We start from the raw sequence: 23522 nt of genomic DNA on the forward strand, positions 1-23522 counted from the left end.
CGCCATGGATTTACTTGTGGAACGTGCTAAACAGCTTCACCGTTTCCCCTGCGTGTTGACATCACCGGTCCACTACGGCCCCGCCTCCGCACTCCGTACTGATGCCGATCCTCCTCCCCGTCCTCCCCTTGCATCAGCACCATTTCTGGTATCCTCACAAAGTATCGAGAGAGAGAGAGGCGGGGGAGCGAGAGAGAGAGAGAGAGAGAGAGAGAGAGAGAGAGAGAGAGAGAGGGGGGTGGGGGGGACGAGAGAGAGAGAGAGAGAGAGAGAGAGAGAGAGAGAGACTACCCAACCCCAGCAGAGCGAAGGGGCGTCAGACGGCCGCCAGAGCATCCCGGTTACGCACCGTTCCGAGGCCTCATCGACGGTTTGCAGCGCCAGAAGCAGCTGAAGGAGAAGTCCACATAGCCGGGCATACGGCCACAGCTACACTCAGTAATGGAGAGCCTGCTGGATAATCCAATGAAAGCCGTTCTGTACCTGAAGGAGCTCACCACCATCGTCCAGAACCAGCAAAGTCTGATCCAGACGCAGCGCCAACGCATCGACGAACTCGAGCGAAAGGTGGAGGACCTGATAGGAGAGAACCGACAGTTGCGGGACCCCCATCACTACGTGCAGCAGCCCGCTCAGCACCACCACCACCACCACCACCCGACTCACCGCAGCACCAGTCCCCAGGCGCCGGCCCACCTCCATCAGCACCCGGGGAGCAACAAAGCCGCGGCTCACCTCGGCCAGCAGGCGCAGCAGCAGCAGCAGCAGCAGCAGCCGCCGCCGCCGCAGCAGCAGCAGCAGATTCCCAGTCTATCGGCCCAGTCTCAACAGCACCCGAGCATTCCTGCGCCGTCCTCCCACCACCCGCAGCAGCTGCAGCTCGTACCCACCTCACCGCAGTCACCCAAAGCGAGCCAAGCCAGCCCGGACTCCGCCGAGGAGGACAAGAGGAGCCCCTGCTGCAAGTCCCTGGTTCCGCAGACTCCCACCGCTCTCTGCCGCTCAGTTGGATTGGCCAGGAAAGCAGAGTAAGTAGTTTTCATGCTATGTGCGCTGCAAAAAAAACAATCTCCATCTTACCGAGACTCTTTGAATTTGCTTCTATAGATAAAACAGAGAGGGGTGTTCCTATGAAGAGCGCTTACTTCTGATTTTTTAAAAATCTTTATAATGTGTTTTACACGACCTTTTATTGAGACTGCACAGAGTTTCAGCCCACTGTTAAGCTTGCCTTATAAAACACACATAAAAGACTCCACATTACATCCGCTGACCCTAATAAGATGGATATTTTCCCAGTGTACTCTGGCAGATTTTCTTGTCTAAATATAGAAAATGTGTTTGGCCAGAAAACAATGTGACATCCTCAAGGGCCGTCAGACTAGAAGCCATAGCCTTTTATCTCCAGTGTCAGCTGAAATTATGGAAGCATATTTCAAGGGAAACTATTGAAAAAAAAACCCCACAGAAAAATACAGTTAAATGTAATGAAGTAGCCTACAAAAAGATATTAAATCATGTCAGACAGTGTATGAGCCCAGTGCTGGACTACACACAATCTACCTTTGATTACTTCACATCCCCTGACAAGCTGAGGCTTAATTTTCTGACAGGTAATTCAAACTCCTCCTGTATTTTCACATTATTCACTTGGTTGTAGCCCTGTTAAATCAATTGTGTGCTTAATGGATATTGATTTGAGGACCTTGGCTGGCATTTTAACATCGGTGCTTTGTTAATTGTGCACCAAGGTAGGCTGTCACTACTCTGTGGGACTAAACACCAGAGCTCAAGTCTTTTGGGGTGGCCTGTAATGGAACAGAAGTTCGGTTAAATGATGCACTCCATACTGTGGTCTGCTTCTCCTTCCCCTTTTCGTTTTGTTGAGGTTGTGTCTCAATACACTGAGCTGAGTTTTTGTTTAAATGGATCTGTTTTTAGGCTCGGCTGAGGCAGTGATTTCACAGGTGCCAGCAGAGCGTGGTGACATTGTGAACACGCATTGAAACAAGCAAAGCACCAGCTAAACCTAAAGGCATATCACTGACTTTGAGACAAATGTCAGCACTTTGGCATCGCTACATAAACAAAAGATAAAAATACACCTACGATCGAGGTCTGGTTGCACAAGCTGCAGGTAAGACTAGAACAGCTTGTTCCTCATTAAGACTCTTTTAACACTGAGAGGAATATATCTGGGGGGGAGGATAAAAGCAAAGACAGAACGACATTAGCGTTTGCCTATAAATCACAGCCGAATAGCCACTTCAGAGTCACCAGTAAGCTTTGATAAGTTTGAATCTGCTTCCTTGTAGTTATGTTGTGTCATATTTCTGGTGTCATACAGAGTTAATGGCATCAAAACTCTGTTAGTCAATCTGTTTGTTCCCAAAGGAGCTGAAAAGATGAGTGGACTAACAGAAAACTAACCAGCAACTATTTTCATAATCGATCAATCGTTCATTTTTCAAGCAAAAATACCAGACAATCCCTGGTTCCATCGTCTCGGTTTTAAGGATTTTGTGTCTTTTCTTCATAATATATGATGATAGTTGATGTTAGAAACAGACAAAATGAACTATTTGATGGCATGAACTTGGACTATACAGGCATTTTCCCCGATGATTCCCATTATTTGAGAAAATAGCTGGCAGAACAGGAAGTTTCGGATAGTGTTAAAGAGTATATGAAGGTGTCCAGTATCACATCCTGTTGTCACTTTATGTTTTCGTGATGTTGTGAAGTATATGAAGTAGAATACGTATATTCCTATCAAGTGAAGATAACACTTTAAGTTGTACAAAATGCCCTCAGTGACTCTCTTTATTGAATATATTATATTGAGTATTAGTTAATTGGACTAAGGTGGTGACATCTGTAGGACTCTAATGGGTGTTTGTATGCATGTATGTATATGTATGCAGTGCTCATGCAGTGCAGTTTTCATATTTTATTCTCCGACAGCATTGAGTCAAAGTAGATTTACTGTGGCTTTTTTGATACCAATTAACAGAAAACTACCCTTTTATTGTCAAAGTGGACAATGTGGACATTTATACAAAGCAATCTAAATCAACAACAAATATAAAACATGAAATACTGTCCAGTCACAAATTCTAAATTGGCTTGAGATCTGGACTCTGATTCAGCCTCTCCAGGACATTAACATTGTTGTTTGGAAGCCATTTACATGTAGCTTTGCTTTAAGCTTGGTGTCACTTTCTTGCTCGAAAACAAATCTCCCCATGAAGTTGCAGGTTTCTTGCAGCCTGCATCAGGTTTTTCTCCACGATCTACTTGTATTTTGCAACATTCATTTACCCTCTCGAGCCTCCAAGACATGCTGAAGAGAAGCATAGCATTTTTGATTTTAAAAAAAGCACGTTAAATCCCTTTTGATCAATATTTTTTAGCAATAAAACATGAAATCTTCTATTTTTTGTTTGCACTGTATGGGCTTCAGAACTGTCCATGGTGCTGACTGTTCTTTGGTTGCTACTATCAAGGTCACATGAATTGCCTCTGCCTGAGCTGCACACAAACCCATGCACACAGTGACACACACAATGCACCGCACTGAGCCCCATCTGTTCCGTTTGGCTGCATTTGCATTGTTTCTGTTAATCCAGATTGATTTATCGTGCCATTAAGACATAATTCCTAAAGAGCGCAGGTCAGGAATAGTATACATCTACATGAATACTAGAGAAAAAAAACACAGCTGCTTTCACATGGATTCACCCAGACATGAACAAACACACAAGATATGAGCTGTACAGAATAAATGTCAGGGGGGATTCAATAAGTGGGTTCATTCGTGATTTACCAACCATGTCCCCTGACAGTTGTGCAGAATGATGAACAATGAGAGAGAAGGGGAGAGAGCTCGAGAGAGAGAGAGAGCATACTATACACTGTCTTATCCTTAATGTAAAAGCAGCGATACATGAAAGGCAGGGGACGTGAAGGAGCATTGTAATTTCCACTTATGGCATTGATCCTGGTTGGACAAGATGGTGTATCGCTGTGCTGTCAGTGCTGCAGGAGAAGCAATACATTTCCATTAAAGCATGGATGACAGGGACATGTCACTAACTTACTAACAAGGGTGGAGTGTTTATCTGTCTATATATTTATCCACGGTATTCATAGCCACATGATGGGTGCGATGACTTTTACTGTCTGCGAGAGTTAGCGGTATGCTACAGGTGTCTGCTCTTTTCTTAAAGGTTTTGGGGAAATGAATGATGTGGTATCACAGATCGTGACACCTGGAAAAGAAAAGTTCGGAGACGACCCCGGTGAGAACCCGTCAGCTATGGAGGGGGGATATGAAAGGGGTGCACTGGATCTATAACACAAGATAAAATGAGAGCAACTTTGTGAAAGGGAATCGGGCAGGATAGCCATTTTATCTCAAATTGTCTTCATTTCAGGATTATTGGAAACCAAAATCGTAATTGAAAAAAAATACTAATCGTCCAGCCTCATGAGACATAACTCCCCGTAAAACAGCATTTATTGTTATTACTCTTGTCTGTTTAGTCCGGTCTTTTTTGCAAGGCTAAGTTAACCTGGCTATTAGTGGTACCTTTGAAGAAGAACATGGCTATAATTCAAATGGTATAATGTTGTCATTCTGCTACCAATGAAAGGAAGAAGTGGCCTCAAATAGTAGTGACGAACCAAATTAGCTTAGCATCAGCTCAGAGACGTGAGACTTGTGTGGTGTCTGCTTTGAGATAGACATGGTTCTGTTCCACCTCCTTTAATAAAATGTGTCTATGGAAGAACAGATAAGCCTCAGACCTTGTCGGATCGGTCATTACTTCACTGACGCCAGCATCAGAATCAGCAGCTGCTGAATATGCTAATGCATGTTATTAGCAGTCACTTCCTCAGGTCGTCCTCCCATCGCTTGATAGGGACAGACAGAGGTAAGATCACATTATCCCGTTAAAGGTTTTACACGCTGTGTTCTCAAATCATTTATTTCCCAAAATCTCATAATAGAAGGGAAGACACCTGCAGGAGCTTGTTCAGTGAAAGGAACATTACCGAAAGTCACACAAGGAATAATAACACAGAGTTAATTACTGAAGTAAGGAAATAAGGAGGCGAGTGAGTAAACAAATAATACTGGGATGTGACGGATTTCCAACGTAAGCACCGTTTCCACACTTGATTGAAAGGAAGCAGAGAATCCATTAGCGAAAGCTATGAAAAATGAAAATGCTGTCTCACTCACATCATGCATTCCTCATCTCTTCCAGTGGCATAATTTGAAGAATGCAAATCAAGGCTTGCCTTCAGATTTGAAAAAGTGAACGTGGATGAAAAGTTGTTTCCATCCCTAGCAGACTCCTCTGCTCCGGTGTCAGCTCAAACCTCTCAGACGGGGGAATCTGAAGTGTTGCAGTTGTGTTACACAGTCTGAGAGAGATTCTTAAGGGGCCTGTGTGATCTGAGGGAAGCCTTTAGCAATCCCGTCTACTCTTTTTTTTTTCATCCTCCTCTCTCTGTCAACTCCCACTCTCAGCTTCCATTGTTCGTATTCTCATCCCAATCGCTGACTCCTCGTTCCCAGCCTACAAATCTCTCCCTCTTCGACTGTCCCTGTCTCTTCTCCCCTTCTTCTAAACTCTATATTTCTAAATTTCTCCTTTTCCACCATCCCATCTTCATTCCCCTCCCTTTCCCTTTTCGCCTTTCCTGTAATCAGCATCTTATGCTAAAGCAGCCACCTCTGCAGATGAGTATTCAGTCCCACCCGCTCACCATCAGGCTCTCCAGCATTTAACCCATCTCCTGGCTGAACTGAAGCACTGAATCCACCGTGTCCTTTGGTTCCCTGTATACGCTTGAGGGCTGCTAAGTGTGTGTGTGTGTGTGTGAAAGAAATGAGTGTGTGAGGGTTGGACTGTGTGTTCAGGAGGGAGTCAAGACGAGTGACAGCGAGCGTAGGCAAAGTGGTGTGTTTGTGTGCACAGAGGCCCGTGCGTGTCTGATAGGCAGCAATCCTGTTGCCTGAGGTGGAAATCCCAGTGTTCTCATATAGCTCCAGGTGCTTCTCTGCTGCTTCCCTGCCGCCCACACACCCTCTTAGATATATTAAGCTCTCACTCTTACACACAAACATGCCTCATGCCACCTGGCTGCCAGCATGTTTTTCCGCATTGGCCGCGACTCTCCTCTGCACCTACCGTGCCCTCGCTTTTCCCCCCTACTGGCCTTGTACCAGCAGGAGTGCAGAATGTACGCCATCTCATATGCCATTTCCTGACTGTGCTCGTCTCTTTCAGAGATAAACTTGGATGTACGGGTAGCACTCGCAGAAGGGGAGTTCAGCGCACACACACTCTCAGACACATACATACATTATAGAGTACCCCCGCTGAGCGCCTGCTGGATGCTGCAGTCTCTCCTTGTTCTGATGCTCTCAGATCAATGAGCTTGGAGCTTTGCCAGCACGGACTCCACCAGCTATGCTAACCCTTTACAGACACTCTAGCCTTGATCTACAGGTATTACATCCAAGCTATCCTTTATCTTAATATATAATGGGCCTTTTCTCTAGATAATATACTTGAAACGATACTTTTGCTGATTTTTTTTAACTGGCATTGTATGTTACAATGCTGGTAGTACAGAACCATTATGGCAGCAAATACAGGGAGCTCTTGGTTCAGGCAACACGGAGGATAGTTAAACATGTTTCATTTGTATATACTACTAACATTATAATGACACAAAGCCAGTTGAAAATGGGCTCAGTATCACTTAAAGTTTCACTTTGTGAGAGCAACATACAACCAACACAAGGTGAAACCTTAGAGCCACAATAACCTCATTTAACAGCGTGATTAAGAAAATGTAGACTTCTAATGCTAACGCTGTTGTGTGGCTAGCTGGATGACATTGTCCTCACCATAAATTGATAGTATCAGTCATTTGTACAAATACATAAAACAATAAACAACTTTTTTTTACATTTACCTAGCAAACAGTCTCACCTTAGTCTTTCACTAAGCTTAACCAAGTAGTTCTACTTTTAATCATGGAGATGATTTTTCTCCATCCTTCACTGAGAAGTTGGTTAAACCTAATCAGACATTAAAAATGTACTAATAGATTTTTTTTTGTGGGACAACCTGCAAAACACCACTTGTAGTTATCACGATATTAGCATCCATTTGTAAGTTCGATATTCCCTCCTCTTTTTCCTGTTTTGGTCTCTACCAACTCCTGAGGGAAATATCTGGCTTCTCAGCCGTTAAGTGCTCCACTATGTGGAATTATAAGTAGCCTTTACCTGAAAACAGTAAGGTCAATAAGAGCCATGAGACTGAATCAGAATTACTTTCTATGGAAGAATCTGTCCTCATTTGAATGTAATTTCCGATTACTTTGAGCGACGCAAATGAAACTTTATTCAAGCCCACTCATGTAACTGTGGTGGCATGTGCTTCAGGGGCAGATATCTTAAACACCTTTGCATGAAGACTGAAACTATCTATGTAGCTTTATACCCCTCGTGGTAAATGAGAAAATGTACATTGTTTTTGTGATTTGAGTGAATTGACCCTTTTAGAATGACAATTTTCTGTTGCTGGAGGCTGAAAGAGAAGTAGAACCACTGCTGTTCTGCACATTTGTCTCTCAAAGACATCAGTGGGACTGACTGAGGGAGAAGTGGATGGGTGGATGATGGATACAAGGAGTTCAAATGGACATATTGGTCCAATCTATACTTGCTCTCTCTCTGTCCTCCTATATGTATTTCACCACCATTACTTGAGAGATGGATCCTCCTCTCTTGCAAACCTCTGCTCTTTACTTTGCTTCCTCTCCCCTCCGTCTGAATGGGAATCACGTCTGCTCGGTTATGACAGGGTGGCTTGGCTCTGCTGCTGGAATCCAAATCATGAATATCACATTTGGTGCGTAGTGCTTTTAAATTGCTTCATTTCTCAGAGGACGTAGCTGCCGGGTGATTCCTGACTCCCCTGTAGAATATTAGCGGTTTTCATGCACAAGTTGAGCAAAGACAGTCCCAGTTATCTGTAATGCAGCTGTGTGTGTGTGTGTGTGTGTTAAAGATTGTGTTTGTTTTTGTGTCTGGGTGCTAAAAGGACCCAAGAACAGCTAAGGGGATATATGGGATCATTTTCTCTCTTTTTCATTTATGTGGGGGGTGTTTGGTAATCAAGGATGTAACTTGCTTTGGCTTACTTGACACCGCTGTTGGTCTGAGGTGTTCAGTTTAGTGAACATCATTACTTATTTATTTATACTCTGTGCTGTATAATTCAATTTTGATATTTAAATTTAAATCTAATTTAAATAAGTTTGCTCAGCTCAGTATCTTTGCAAATCATGTGGAAATGCAATAAGCCGAATGTGTACTTCTCTGGAATGCAGGCACAAAAACGTACTGAAAATGCTCTAAATCAAAAAAGACAACCCCTTTCTTATTGTGTTGTTTTATTTGAATCAGATCCTAAGCCTACACCCCTGCAAACAACATCTCCCCAATACAGAAAATACAAAGCACAATAAGAAATTTGTCTGTCAGCTTTTGATTGTTGGTTGTTATTTAGGCTGCCCTGCTTCACCTTTCAGGTTTTCAGATATGTTGTTCAAAATTAAAAGGGTAGATAATTATGGAGAACATGGTAAAGAGGATACATAATGTGGAAACAAAGACAGAATGACAGACAGGCTATATAATTAGATTAAAAAATAGGACAGGGACAGAATAATCGCACAAACGGGGAAGAAAAGTCCAAATGTTGTCCCATTTTTGTCATAACTTGGCTAAAACACAAACAGTTTCTTCCCAGTGTCCTCTGCGTCTGTGATTCCTAATCAATCAAAATGACACGTTTGGCTGAATCTTGATTTTTCTTTTAAACATGGCTCCCAGCTGGCAGTGCTTTGTCACTTGGGCTAGATGCCGACTCACTGAAAGACAGGCGTGTCATCCTCGTCCTTGACACTTCCAGATGCCTCACATGACATCATCCTTTATATGGAAATAATGCACACCCACACGATGTGCACACAATTTGAATTTGTTTTTGACATTAGTCATTGTGCCACGCATAGTGACTCGCCTCCTTCGTGGTTGGAGGTAAATTATTCACACAACTGATTGATGCTTTTCATATTTTCCTCATGCAAATGAACTGTAAGCCTAATGAGCAATCAGCAGAGTGTGTGTGTGTCATTAGTATGCAATCTACATATTTCAGAGTTGCGGTTGCAAATTAAAATGACATCAGTGTTGTCATCTGGCGTCACTCAATCTGATTGCATAATATAAGCAGATAATTTTATCAAATAATCAAAGCTTTCATCCGTCTTTAATTTTGCATATCTTTATTACTCTGATAGAAATGTCAAAAATATTAACACCAAATTTTGTTTAAAGATAACATTTCAATTTGTTATTGAAACAAATCTATCTTCTTTTTTTACGTAAAAGTGAAGCCTTTATGAAAATAAAATTGCACTATATGTTATATGAGTTTGCCACTTTAACAGCTACTTAACAACTGCACATTTTTTCATTGTGGAGGGAAGAAAAACCAAAATATGGGCAGATGGGATAAGTGTAGCACTTGTTTATACACCCCTCATATCACACTCTTGTAATGCATTACAACCCATTTTATATTTCAGCACAAAATGTGCTATTAGCTGGCAGTTCGCAGCTGCTAATGTATGTGGTGTTGTAATGAAACAGATTGTTGACCATAGACTAACACTAACATATGTCTTGAAAATTATTTAAAAGCGTGTTACTCCAATGTTTGTCCCTCTAAGATGGTGGGATTCCCCAAGGGCAGATAATGCTGTGGCATGACTCCCATTGGTCAGTGAGCTAATGACCTCTGCAGCTTGGGGAAAAGGGATCTTTGAAAGAAGGAACTGTGTGCCGTTATGGAAAAATGTCCACCCATCTGTCGCAGAGATTTCACCTCCTGAGAGCTTAGCACTGAAAATCCCTGAACAGACAATCCTAATTGTTTTGCTGCATCTGTACCAGTGTGCATCTGTGAGTGTCCAACGAGGGTTAGGCGAGCGGTTAAACTGTGGGTGCATGTTAGGGCTGAGCATTTTCGGGGAAATATCTAGTTGTGACTAATTTTGTGATTTAAAAGTCTAGTAGTTTTTATAAACCTCTATTTTTTGGTCTACACAATATTAAACAAGATATGATTGTACAAAGCATTACCACAGGCTTGTAACTAGAATTTGATGGAATAATGCAGCTGTTTCTTGCGGAGGACCAACCAAGGTCCAGTCAGAAAAAGTCAACTACTAAGTAAGCTTGTATAGTATGAACATTTAAAAAAGCTATGACAGATTCCATAGGACTCTACATGTCAGTGCTAAAAACTGATTGGAGATGTAAAGATATGACTGTAATGTGTTGTTATAAAAAGTCCTTTATTCAGCACACATTCAAATAAAAATCAGTGAATGTTTTAGTCTTACAAAGAACCTGACACTGAACAGTCTTGGAATGCTGCGCTTTTCAGCAACAATAAAATGAATTAAAATAAATAATATTTAAGTTTTTGCACTATACAAAAAACTTAAGTCCTGATTGTTACTGTGCTAGATCAACCAAAAGATCCAAACTGATCACTTTAAAGCAGAGAGAAACTTACTTGCTGGTTGGGTTTAGTTGAACCGAGGCTGGGCTAACATTGTTGACTTGGTGGAGCTGCGAATGTTAGCATCACCATCACCATCACCATCACCATCACCATCACCATCACCATCACCATCACCATCACCTCCAGTAATTGGCCGTCTTTTGCCTTTTCTACTTGACACCATCCCTAAATATCACAACTGAAGTACCTGTGTTACTGACTGTTTGTGTTACTGTGACTAAGGTTACTAGGTAATGTGAGCTTGAGATACTTGGAAGCAGGTAAAGAACACTAATGCTAGACCTGCTGTTTTGTCAGATGTCACTGGTAAGCTTTCCAACCATTATTTCCATCTGAGCTCCCCCACTGTAACTGTAGTTTAAAAAAGACATGTTAAAAATACATGCAAACAATTCCCTGATGCTTTGGCACGGCAAGGGGTCAACTTGAAACATACTAACGGAAACCCTGGACAATTGTTTGAAAGCAAGTAATATGTACATACTGTCATTTTAACTGAATATTATTGGGGTTCGTTTGTTGGCCATCGCTCTCTATCTAACATAATCTCCATGTCCGCTATTGCATTGTATGCAAACACACTTGTGCACAGGCACACACATGTGCCTAAGGAAATGTCAGGTATGGTTAACTTTACTACCCAGAGTAATGTTAGAAGCCGTCCACCTAAGGCAGCGAGGCATTGTAGTGCTGATCGGAACAGGCACAGCATGTCCAATCAGCTTTCCTCGTCTTCTCAGCACATCACAAAAAGCCTCAACCAAGACTCGACCATGATTTATTGTATTGTGTAAGAATGAAAACAATGGATACATCCACTTGGCTTCAAATTTACCCCAATACTCCATTATTCATTTGCATTTCTTCACACACGTGGACACACGATTCCCTCATGCAATTACCTTTCACATGTATGTTACTTGTTACTAAAATAGATGCTTTGCTGCAATTTTTGTAGCATTGTCACTTTGGATTAAATGCTTGTCGGAGAACAGAATTGAATCTTTTTCCTGGAGGTCACAGGTAGAAATGACTAACCCAGATGTGTGTGGGTGCCCGTGCATTAAATTTAGTGTGTGTACATGCCTTGTTGTTGTGCTACCCGTGACATTTAACAAGCATTTGGGTTTGCCACATTAGTAGTTTGACTTCACACTCAGATGCCCATAAAGACATCTTGTCCTTCGCCTGCACTGTGGTTATATCATCAACGCCCCGTCTGTCAACCCCTTGATGCCAGGATTACATCATCAGGTACGCAGTGCCAGGGGGAGGAGCTGGTGACTCTAACTGTGATGTCATTGGAGGTTTCAACTTGGAGCAAATCTGCAAAGAAGCAATGAGATAAGCAAGAAGTTTGAAGTTCGAATGAGTCATTCGTGTGGGAACTGGAGTAAAGAAGTTACTGTATGTGGATGATGTTTTTTCTCATGTCTCCCCCATCATCTGCCTACATACCCTCTCTTCCTCGTCCTTTCAGTCTTTATGAGCAAAAACTTCTTGTGTAGAAAACCAGGCAAATCATTTACTTCAGCACAAAATATATGGGCTGCTGTTGTTGATCTGGCTGATGGGATTTTCCTCATCAGCCCAAGCCCTGGCTGATATATGACAACTACGTCAGTTTGATAGCTGTCAAGCATCAGCGTGAAGCATGGAGAATATCTGTGAAATCTGACCCACTGCCAAGTCTTTAGCAGATGGTCCTGCAGCAACACAGTGTAGCGTGATGCTGGATATAAGCTGCTAAAAGTGCTCAATAGTTGAAGCGCCAGCTGGAGATCAGATGAAATCAGTAAGAAAAACTTCTGCTTTTATTGGAAAATGAGTAACTGAGTTTCCCTTTTTTCTCACACAAAGTGAGACACAGCCGACTAGGATGCTACCACATGTAAGGGTAATAATTACAATATTAATTTTCTACCCCTGTATCTGCGTCCTATCTGATCAGTTCTGCCATGCTTGACATTTTTTACTCAAGTCCTGATAGCATCAGAGAGCAGAGATGTGCAAAATGAACTTCCCTATTTTTCTCTACACTAAAATTATTGGAGCCACACTTCCAACTCCAGTCAAAGCCAGAATCATAGTCAATGTGCGTCATGGTGGAAATGTGGTCAAAGTTCAGTTGATGTGGGTGGCGATTCTGAGGTCTGGAGCCAAGCTGTCAATAACTATTGGATCTGCTGAACCTGGTTAAAATCTTCAAGCTTCTTGTTGTAAAATGTTACTGCTTACTCACATCATCAGCTAAAAAAATCAGGCCATTATTTGAGTTGCTAGTTTGGTTACACTGAGTAATCCAACATGTAACTGCACATAAGTGAGATTTTAAATCAATGTGAGAATAATTTCAGCTGATGTCGCTAGCTAACGTTGATGTTTGCAGACTAGCTCTGCATTTCTTTAATGGCTACTGCACCCTTTGTGCACAGACTAAAGATCTGTTAGTAGTGTGGCATAAAAATTGGCTCAAGAACAACATATTTCTTTTGTATCAATAAAGTGGAAATAAATCTAAATTTAAGTCTTGAACCCCCTCAGCCTAAGAGCATAGCCACATGTTAGGGACTGATGATGAGAACTAATTAAGGCTATTTAGTTTGTTACCTTTCTTACACTGAATAACCCAACAAGCTATTTTATATTCATTACAGTTTATATCAGCACAAGAATCATTTCAGTAACTACCTAACAATGTTTGTGCAAAATGTCAATGTTTTTTGCGCCTTCCCAGGCTGTTTCTCTGTAATGTCTACCACCATGTACAAACTAATAACCCTGGTATCTGTCACAGTACCTCAGAAATTTGGTTAAAGAACAACATATTTCATCTCTTGACACAAACTGGTCCAGTAGAACTAAATCCAGCTCAGTGTCAGCCTTGAACCCCTTTAGCTGATGGAGCTCCTGCTCAGCTTTCTCCTCCTCCGCTTGCTTTGCCCCTTCCTTCAAAGGCCTCTGTTTTAAGTTTTTATTGAAGGGGACCAACAGTTGGGAGTTGAGTTGAAGAGGAGTGTAAAATGTTGGGAGCCGAGAAAAAACTCTCTCTACTTTGATTTTAAGGGGATCAAAAGCTGAAATTTACGTTCGATATCTTAGTGTATAATTGTTTTGAAAATGTCCCAAAACTGGTGACGTGTATCTGGTTGGGTAAATATTTTTACTGTGATCTCAAGAGATGGAGGCTTGTCTGGTTTAGACAGATATAAATGATAGTAAAATGGTTTCGTATTTACCATCAAGTGCCGCTGTGGAATCAAGTAGGCCACAATGAGATAGAGAAAAGTGTGAATAAAGCTCAAATATGGCAGCTTTCCTGACATCAGCACCGCCAGGAGCTTTTTTAAGGGATCGAATACAAGGACAAAATGCTTTTTTCTTCCTCCTTTGTTTGCTTTCTCTTGGGAAAAGTGGTCTTGCTCTCTCGTCCATCTCCAGCTCTCTCAGTTTCGCTTGCAGAAGGCGAGCTAAGCCGCTTGGGATGGCCCAAGAGTCCATGCTGACGTAAACCTTTCAAGGAAGCTTTTTTTAATACACTGTGCATGTGTGTGCGTAAAGGAATTGATACGGTAGGCTTTCAAGACAGCGTTTTGGGGTGTTTTTGTGTGTGTGTGTGTGTCTGTGTGTGTGTGTGTGTCTGTGTGGAAGATTGGTGCAGTGCTCATATACAAGAGATGTCTCATTTAGTTCAAGGATATTTTTCAGATGATAATCCACTGCACAATCATGTTTAATACATCGTTTTAACCAACACACACACACCACCGCGAAGCACTGTGAGTGTGTGTTGAATTTATTTCTCTCTGAAAGCCTTACACACTTTCAGTCTGTAAAACGTAGTGATAAAATGGCACTTACAGGGACTGCCAATTTCCCAAATGGAAGTGAAGTATTACAAAAACAGCTTGAGTGTCTTTTCTTGATTTAACATGATCAAAGTGCTTCTGGTAATTCTGCCATGAGATGAGTTGACTTGTGGAATGCATATGATATACTTTTGTAGCCGACCTAAATTACCTTGTTCTCTTTTTACCTTTTTCTCTGTATGAAACAAGTATGCATGACTGTCAGAACTGCTCGGTTTAAATGCATTTTCAATAGATTTTAGAATACAATTTTAGCCCACCTAGCATGTTCTTCTTTCCCTTTTTGAAGCCTGCTCTTCATTTGACTTTGACCTTGATTCTGAAATGCATTTGTTCCCCCCAAAAATTTGCATCAAAACAAAGATGGAAATAATGGCAACAAACATAAAGATCCTTTTTCAAGCATGCGGTCACAAAACCTAAAGCACCTCAGCCGCACCACTGTTGTTGTTATGCATGCTTCCTTCAAGGTCAGTTGTATTTGTTTTTACCATGTTTGGCCTTCAGGGGCAGATTCTAATACTGCATATTATGTTATTTCTATGAGTGAACATGTTAACAGCTATTTTTTTCCCTAACTGCCAAGGAAATGGTCTGTGAAAAACTAATCCGTCAATTATTGCGAGCTTTGATCCCCCTCGCTCCCTCTCTCTCAGTCTCATGCTTCAAATTGTATCACTTCAGTGTGCACAGATCTTTTTCCGCCTTGAGCCGAGTTGAATCAGCCGGAGAGCTATTGACACAGTAAAGCTGAATTCAACACACAGAGGAGCGCATCGGCAAACACATTAGACACGAGAAGTTAAAACAAAATACAATGAAACCATGGTGTGCAGATTACACTCTCCCTCAAACAGACCCAGTGTGTGGAAGAGCTTACGAAAGCTTATAGATTTTTTATAGGTGGTATTAGTGAGTTTAGGACACGAGGGGAGCTGAGTCAGTGGTGTGGAAGATCAGAAAGCAGGTCATGCGAGTTCAGTTTAATCTTCCGTGCCCGCGTTGATCAAACGGCACGCACTGTTTCGAGGGAGGTGTGTGTTTGAAACTGGAGGCTCTTGCAAATTTTCAAAATCAAAAACATGGAGAGAAATTCATGTTGATGCAGAGGCAGTGTTTCCATAATCCCGAACATGGGGATGGTTGGATTGTCATCACAATGAGTGTGTGTGAGAAAGAAGAGCAGAGATTAATTAGTAAATTATAGCTCCCAGTCTTATCATATCAGTGAAACTTGTTTCTAGCATGAACAAGATTCATGATATGTGACATGATAGTAGACTTTTATGCAGCTTTGGTTGGGTTCGTGCTATCGCTGTAGCACAGCGGTGCCTTTTTACAGGTCTCCACATAAACCAAAATTGTTATAAAACGCTTGCAAGATGTTTTTGAGTGGATAGATGGGGGTGATAGTAAAACGGAGCAGGGAGATGGCAAAAATAATGGAGAGAGAATTGGGAGAAGCCAGAGATCAAAGCAGAAAGAGGCAGATGGTTAAGATGAGTAAAAAGGAAGGTGCTTTAAAGGATAAAAAAAAAAAAACAGTTCATCCTCTTTCTGTGCCACAATTATTTCCTGTGAGGTGTTTTTCTCAAAATCAAAGATTCAGATGTGACCATACTATTTTTTCCTAGTGGATTTATGTAATTTTAAACTATGTCTGTACATCACCCACAAGTGTCTCATCATCGCCACTTCAAGTAAAGCTAATAATACGCATTGATTAAATTCAAATGAGCTCTGCTTTTTTTCTACTCCTTTGTCAAGAAAAGTACGACTCAGCAGGTTTGAAGTGTCTGAGATTATGCCGTCTTTGTTCATACATATGCATCGGCCAGCACTCAGAATCAGAGCCACATCTAAGTGGGATGCACAAATTTGAAACTGGAGCAGGAGTATGATGAAAAACTAGAGTTAGGATCATCTCAAAAGTGTAACATGGAAGATTTAATTGGTGTCAGGTTAGTTGACAGCTTGTTTTAAACAGCAAATTGGCCATCATGTTCGAATTGTAAAATTAAGAGATTGCAGTTCTGGTTTATTTTGGTTACATACGTCTTTAATATTTACAACGTTACTAGAAATACTGTTCTGATATTAGTCAAATTACTTGTAATAGCTACATTGGCTATTCCACCCTGGATACAAATAGCATCTGCCTTCAAGAAATAGTTTGACACTTTGGGAAATTTGCTTATTTGCTCACTTGCTGTGAGTTTGACTGATACAATTCTCAGATCTGTGCACTAAATATGAAGCTACAAGGAGCAGCCTAGCTCGGCATAAATACTGGAAAAAGGGAAACTAGAGACAGCACATTCACTGTCATTACCATGGGATTGACTCCAGGAAGTCACTGTGCCAGCCAATAAATAGTTCCGGGCTGAACCCCCTGTAAAAATTACAAACTGTAGTTTTTTTACACTTGGTTTTTGTACGGATTAAAGAAACAAGGTATAATTATTAAGTTTCAGAGTCTTTGGTTGGTGGATCTTGTTACCTTTGGACAGAGTCACACTAGCAGTTTCCCTCTGTTTCCAACAGTATTAATGAATTAATGAGTATTAATTCATTCACATCTATCAACCCAGATGTTTATACCTTCTCCTGCAGAATATATACTCTTTATCTGTGTGAACAAGTGGCTCTGTAGTTTCCAACGCTCGCACTAATCTGTGTCCCCTCAGAGACCGCCTGTGTTCTCGACCTATTAAAAACGGCCACAGTGGTGTCATGGTCGTTAAGGCGAACACAATTAGAGGAGCCATTAACAATGGGAATTAATTTGCTGTCATACCCTCCCTCTACTGTGTACTGTTGCTGCTCAACCTCCCTCAACCAAACTTCCCTTTTAAGATCTTGCTCACTGTTACTTTTTCTGTGTTTTCAGTGCAACGGGGGCACAAAAAAAGACTTTCATGGTTGAGCCGTCTTGGGATCAACCTTTAAAATCTGCAGCCTAAAAATTCTTTTTTTAACGGACCTCATGTATTGTGTGATAAACTATTGCACTTCACGACACGTTAAAGTGAAGAGATTGAAGTGCTGTTGAGGTGAACCAGCAGTCTGTATATCCTCTCGATATAGGAAGACATAAAGGTCTCCTTGTTTTCTTTGTCCTCTCCCAGGGGATAGACAGGATGGAAAATAGAAAGAGATGAGGGCAAGGAGATTGACTACAGGGCAAAAGATAAAAAGGCAACAGAGGGGTGATAAGGGATGGAAGGTTGGCTGCTGCTGGGAATGCCGGTCTTGCTTCCTCATCTTTATGTTTCACCTCTCTCCTCTCTGACCTTCTCCAAGTCCCATGTCCAGGGACAGGACACAGCATATGGAAAGCGGCTGCTCTTTTTACTGGCTACATCTTCTGACAGCAAAAGTAATTGAGCAAATTCCCCTCTTGCATAACACACCATGCCCGTAGGACAGAGGAATAGGGGGATGGGGAGTCGTACAGAGTGATGGAAAATCCCTGTAAAGGGGACAGAAGGAGAGGAGAAGAGTGGGGGGAAGGGACGATGCTGAAGAATGAGATGGATGAAGCCTGAAGATGAAGAATGTGAAGAATGTGCGGCATCCAGGTTGGAGGAGAGGGCATACTAGTGGAGGGAGGAAAGCAAATGCACTCCTGGCTTTCTCACATTCGCATTAAAATTTCATATCTTTGCTCTTTCCTTGCTATATTTCTGTAGTAGTTACTTCACTTGAATGTATATCTACACTGCGTTCCATTAATCAGGGAATGTCTTAAAAATGCTTTGAAGTATTATTGGTCGGCTCACTTGCATTCACCAACCTGTAAATTGCACCTATTTTTCTTCTGCCAAAATATGACACATTTTGAAAGTTTAGTCAGTTTTTCCCACATTCATTTGGCTGTTTTTCCATTAATTCTTCTCTTTTAAGTCCTTTAAACTACTTTGTGAAACGCAACCTCAATATTGTGGTGAGTTGTAAGATAAAACTTGGTGCTGAGAATATTTTATACCTTTGCTGGAGGGGAGCAAATAATGAAAGAACAATGGAGGATATTACTGGCATTGCTTTCAAGCTGAAATGATTGGTCAATCTGCTGATCAGCTTCAAATGTCGAGATGTAGGACGCAATTTTTTACTGTTTCTAACATTTTATAGACTAAATGATTAATCAGTCAATCCAGAAGATAATAAGCAGATTAATTGATAATGAAAATACTTAGCTGCAGCCTCATTTTGCTTTATTAGGGATTGGAACCACATTTTACTTAGTTTGCCATGTTTTTGGGAGGATTCTCTCCTTGATTCTAGGGAATAAACTTTTCAGACATTCCACATTTTTCATGAAACGTCGACCGTGTCTTCTGTCTCTGTCCATGGCGCTGACACATTCACTCTTTGGCTGTGCGTCTCTCAGTGCTGAAGCACTGAAACCTTGTGTCTCTTTGTGTCTATCTCCATGGTGATGAATCGAATTCATCCTCTGTGTATCTCTCTTTATATCATTTTTAGATCACCTCACAGATACACATGCATCAAAAGCAGATGCTTGTGGACTTTCCCTTCATCTTTTTCCAAATCCCAAAATATGAGACTATGTTCACATGCTGCTTTTAAGACTGCAAACATATTACGGTCCACATCGATATAATCAAGATAAATGGTGGCCTGTAGATTTTAAGGAAAGTTATGTTCACATTCACTGTTTTTTATCAAAACACGCGACAGCCTTATGTATTCTCATCCTAAAACTCATACGAGTGTTCCAAGTTGGACTGATGAATGCCACCTGTTCAAGTGGGGGACTAACTAATATTCTACAATGCCTACTACTACAATACTAACTACTTGAGAATGTAAAAGACATCCGGCTGTATGAAGGTCCAGTGTCAGTAGAACTGCTGTAAGCCGGGCAACCAAGCTGCCAACGGCTCAAAACCAGGCAGCCATTGTCTTCTGATTACCAGCCTAACTGACACTAGGCCAGTGATTTTATGCCGCTGGGGTAATCCTTAAAGTCTCCCTATAAATAAACACTGCAGCAATATTGTGTCTGAGTTGAGTGAGGCAGTGTGAGGGCCAAAGCGCTTTGTAACATGGTCTCAAAAGAAGCAGACATTGGAGGCTGCGGTTGTGAGGATGAATCAGCCTTTCCATGGTCGATAATCTGGAAGATCACACAAGAAGGCTGGAAAGCCAGAAGGCCCAAAGCAAGAGGAAGTCAAAAAAACAAAACAAGTGATGGGTCAACCAGGCAGGTAAAACAAGGGAAAGGCATGAAAGCTCTAGCTACGAGGCAGGTAGAGGTAGACGGTTTGGCTAAAGGGACAGTCAACAAGCACAATTGAATTCATTCCTTACACTTTGTCTCTTGTTGCTTTATGTTTTACAGAGAGTAGAAGAAAGAGAAAGCAGCATCCAAACCTTTTATAGTATCTTTCCTCAGCTCTGTGCATACTGCTTCGCTTTAACGTGAAGAAATCCAAACTTTGACAGGACTGCCGTGCTTTCGGTTGCTAAGCTATGATCGGGCAATCGCTGTTCGGGGGAGAGGTTTAGCAAGTTTAACAAGACTCAAATATGTAGTACTATAACACAAAAGAAGGATACATTATGATCGTTTCTATTTACTCCATTATTCTGTTTCTTCTTCACACAGCAACCAAACAGTACTTCACCAGTTCTGCTGCCCTGCCCCGGAGGCCCCTGAGGGGGAGACCTCTACAGCCTGTGTCCCCAGGTAAGATGTCTGCATCCTTGTAACATCTGCACAAATATTTTTTTTAGCTTATTGATTTACTTTGAACAACTTTATTTTTATTTTCTGTAAATTTTAATTGCAGCCACTTATCATGCATCCTGTTAATAGCGGTGCTGCAGTAGCTACTTAAGGCAACACAACTACCCCAGAAGTGTTATCTAAGTTGAAGTGGTTGTAAATGCTTCAGTTTCTGAACTTCTTCCCCTCCAATGAAAACAATGGGCCAATAAGAGGGAGACTTCTGTCACATCAGCTTGGGTTTTGGGTCTCGTTGAGGCTTTGAGATTGTTTCCTGAGTGAATCTAAGACACACTGGATACATTTAGCCAGTTCCACAGGCTGCTTGTCGGGCTGATGAGATGAATTCACTGGAGCACCATAATGATATCAAAATCATTCACATCAAGATCCTATTTCCTGGACAATGGTCAAGCCCTTGTATGAAAATTTGATTTAAAAAAAATTACATTGAGTTTAGCAAGCAAAGCAGGATGATGATGCTGTTATCTTTTCTATGTCAGATTGGCACATGACAGCGAAAGAGCTGATGCCGCCAGCTGGAAATCCGACTTTGTACAAATACTTGCATATGAATCCCAAACACTGTCTTTTGTTTCAATAAAAGTTTTCCAAGTCAGCCAATTTAAGAGCTCTATTGTTAGTTTGATGTGGTAATTTGCACAAGCTCTCGGGAATGTGAAAAATAGAGCAACCAATAATTAGCTGCTGTAATACCTGTACCTTTGTATGGCAGCTTTGAGGGGAGGATAATTGATATTTAGTGTTGAATAGGCAGTCTAAAAAATATAGAATTAGATAAGCGTGAACAAAAAGAAATAATAAAAGCTCTTGACAAGGCTTTTGATGAGGTGCTATCTCGCCCCTTTCAAGCAGAACTGATGGTGCAAAATGTTGTTTGCCTCCTGCTTTTATTTACCCAAGTGCACTCCACCACCAGAGGTTAACTTAAAATGACGCCATTTGTCTAGCTAAGGCGCAGCAGTAGCAATTAAGCCATCCGCCCCAAAATGGTTTGTTTGTTGGTGCATTGTCTGAGCTTGGCAGAAAATAGCAGATAAGTAGACAGGAATTAATGGCAAATCATAACCCCTGCAGTGCTGGACACAATAAGTGGCAGAAGTATGCAGAGCAACAAGCACAGACAAAATCGGCCTTTAAACACCTCAGAGGCCTGTGTGGTATTAAAATCAGCCTCATGGATAGACTGAAGGACAGAATCATGGTGGTGAAGGGAGAGTAGTGAATGCTTATTAGTGGCTGACTGTGCCACCTTAACGAACAGCAAAAACAAAAAGCCAATTGTCAGTTTGATTGAATCATCCGACGGCGACTGACTCAAAACCCAAGTCTCTTGCAGTTAAAAGTCACTTCACGCCTGTTAAACATGTTGCAATTCCAGAGGTAGTGTTTAAAATTGAACAGGAGTGACTTTCAGAAAATCAAAGCTGGAGGGGAAATTGAAAAGGTAGACAAAAAACAAAAGACAAGAATCGATCGGAGTTCAGCAGCTTGAACTTTGCTTGATAGGAGCCGTTCGGTGCTGTTGTGTTTTGTGATTGCTTTGTGCTTAGGGACCATTAGCTAAGAGTAGAACCAAAGTGCACAACACAAGGTCCTTGCTAACTTGTCAACCCCTCCAACTCCTCAAAACAAACCCCTGCCAATAACTGAAGCAAACCACTTCAAAGGAGGACTCTCTGGGGCCGAGACAGAAAGCAGCTTGTGGTTTTGTCCTTCTTTTTTGTTCTTGTTGCGTCTTATCTCTTTTTGAAAGCTGTATTCTGTTGTTGTTGAGTTCTGTATTTCCGCATTGTTGTCAGTGATTTGTTGATCATTTACTCACGTGGCATCACCACATCACATCACAGCGACATAACTCGCATAGCACCCACACCTCATTGCATCCATCATCATTCATGGTCACTTCATTCGGGCTTGTCTCTCCACTGTGGTCACATTAAGTTTGAAAAAGTCATGTAACATGTAACAAAATTGTAATTTATGCAATGTAAAACTACCATAATGCATTGATGTGTGTACTGTAGGGTCTTTCCCATGCTGGAAATTGGTGAGCCTTCCTGTTGACACATGTAATGCATCTGTGTTCATGTGAAAAAAGTTCTTATCATGTTGCATGCTTTGGCTTGGCAGTGATCAGAACATAGCTCCCTGTCTATCTGTGTGTGTGTTAATGTACACGTGAATGTGCCAGTGTGTCACCACGGTACACACTGCATACATAAAATAATTTACATACTCCAGGTAAACACACTTTGCACGCCACCAGATCAGCAGGGGAAATCCGTAATGATAGGCTGGCCGAAGAGATGAGTGAGTCACATCCACTTTACCGAACCCTTTGCCTTTTTTACATGTTTTTTTTCTTTCTTGACATAGAAGCTTTTAGCAGAGTCACTACATGCTATATATTGTTATTTTCAAAGGGCAAATATCTGTGGGGGAGAAGTGTTTCTACGTGTGTAGATGCAGTACTATGCCGACGGGACGTTCTTACCCTTAGTAATGCCAAAATATTAGTTAAAAAATCAGACAACTATCACTGGATTACGTTGATAGTGCAGAAAACTCAAAGAATGATGATTCTCAGGCAAGTTCTGGAGTTATAAGGAACATCTTTTTTCAGATTTTCAAGTCGATTTATGGACATTTTTCAAAATGGACATCAGAGATAAATATATCCTCAGAAAGTGTAAGTCACACTGAATCTAAAAAATATGTGTATCGTGTTCTCATATTTGTTTATGCGTTTTGACTCTCAGAAGAAGTATTTTTTGATGCAAACTGCTGCAATCCGCAGCATATTACTTGCAAAAATCTACAAAAGGCCTCCTATAAAAACAAAAGTGAGTGGATCCTGTTGTCTTGCACAGCTGAGGAGCTCCACTTGCCACCAAACACAGCCCGATTAACATATGAAAAGTGCAACTCATTGCCTCCACTTCAGGATGTAATGAAGCCTTATTTCACACACTGAACCTGACAGACAAAGCACAATCATTGATATTTTTGTTTGCACTGCTCTTTCTAGTTGAGAGTAATTCATGCCTCTGTGTCAGAGGGGTCGGCTCAGAAAAGGGCACTGGCATGAGCTTCGACAGGGGCTCATTGTACTAATTTAAAGCCATAGTCGCTCTTGGTTTCGTTCAGTTAGGAGATGGGGGACAAGCAGGTAATAACACGGTGTAT

General features: G+C 41.5%; 1 protein-coding gene across 1 annotated transcript in view; it reads left to right on the forward strand.

The window, feature by feature from the left end:
- Positions 1 to 441: 441 nt before the first annotated feature.
- The window catches only part of iqsec3a (IQ motif and Sec7 domain ArfGEF 3a), a 91187-nt gene continuing 68106 nt past the window's right edge, over positions 442 to 23522 (forward strand). Inside the window, exons 1-2 of the mRNA XM_070853506.1 lie at positions 442 to 1028; positions 20193 to 20273. Of these exons, the coding sequence (XP_070709607.1) occupies positions 442 to 1028; positions 20193 to 20273 (668 nt within the window). The remainder of the gene's footprint in view (positions 1029 to 20192; positions 20274 to 23522) is intronic.

The sequence above is a fragment of the Pempheris klunzingeri genome, chromosome 22, assembly GCF_042242105.1.
Source record: "Pempheris klunzingeri isolate RE-2024b chromosome 22, fPemKlu1.hap1, whole genome shotgun sequence".
In the NCBI taxonomy this organism is placed as follows: domain Eukaryota; kingdom Metazoa; phylum Chordata; class Actinopteri; order Acropomatiformes; family Pempheridae; genus Pempheris; species Pempheris klunzingeri.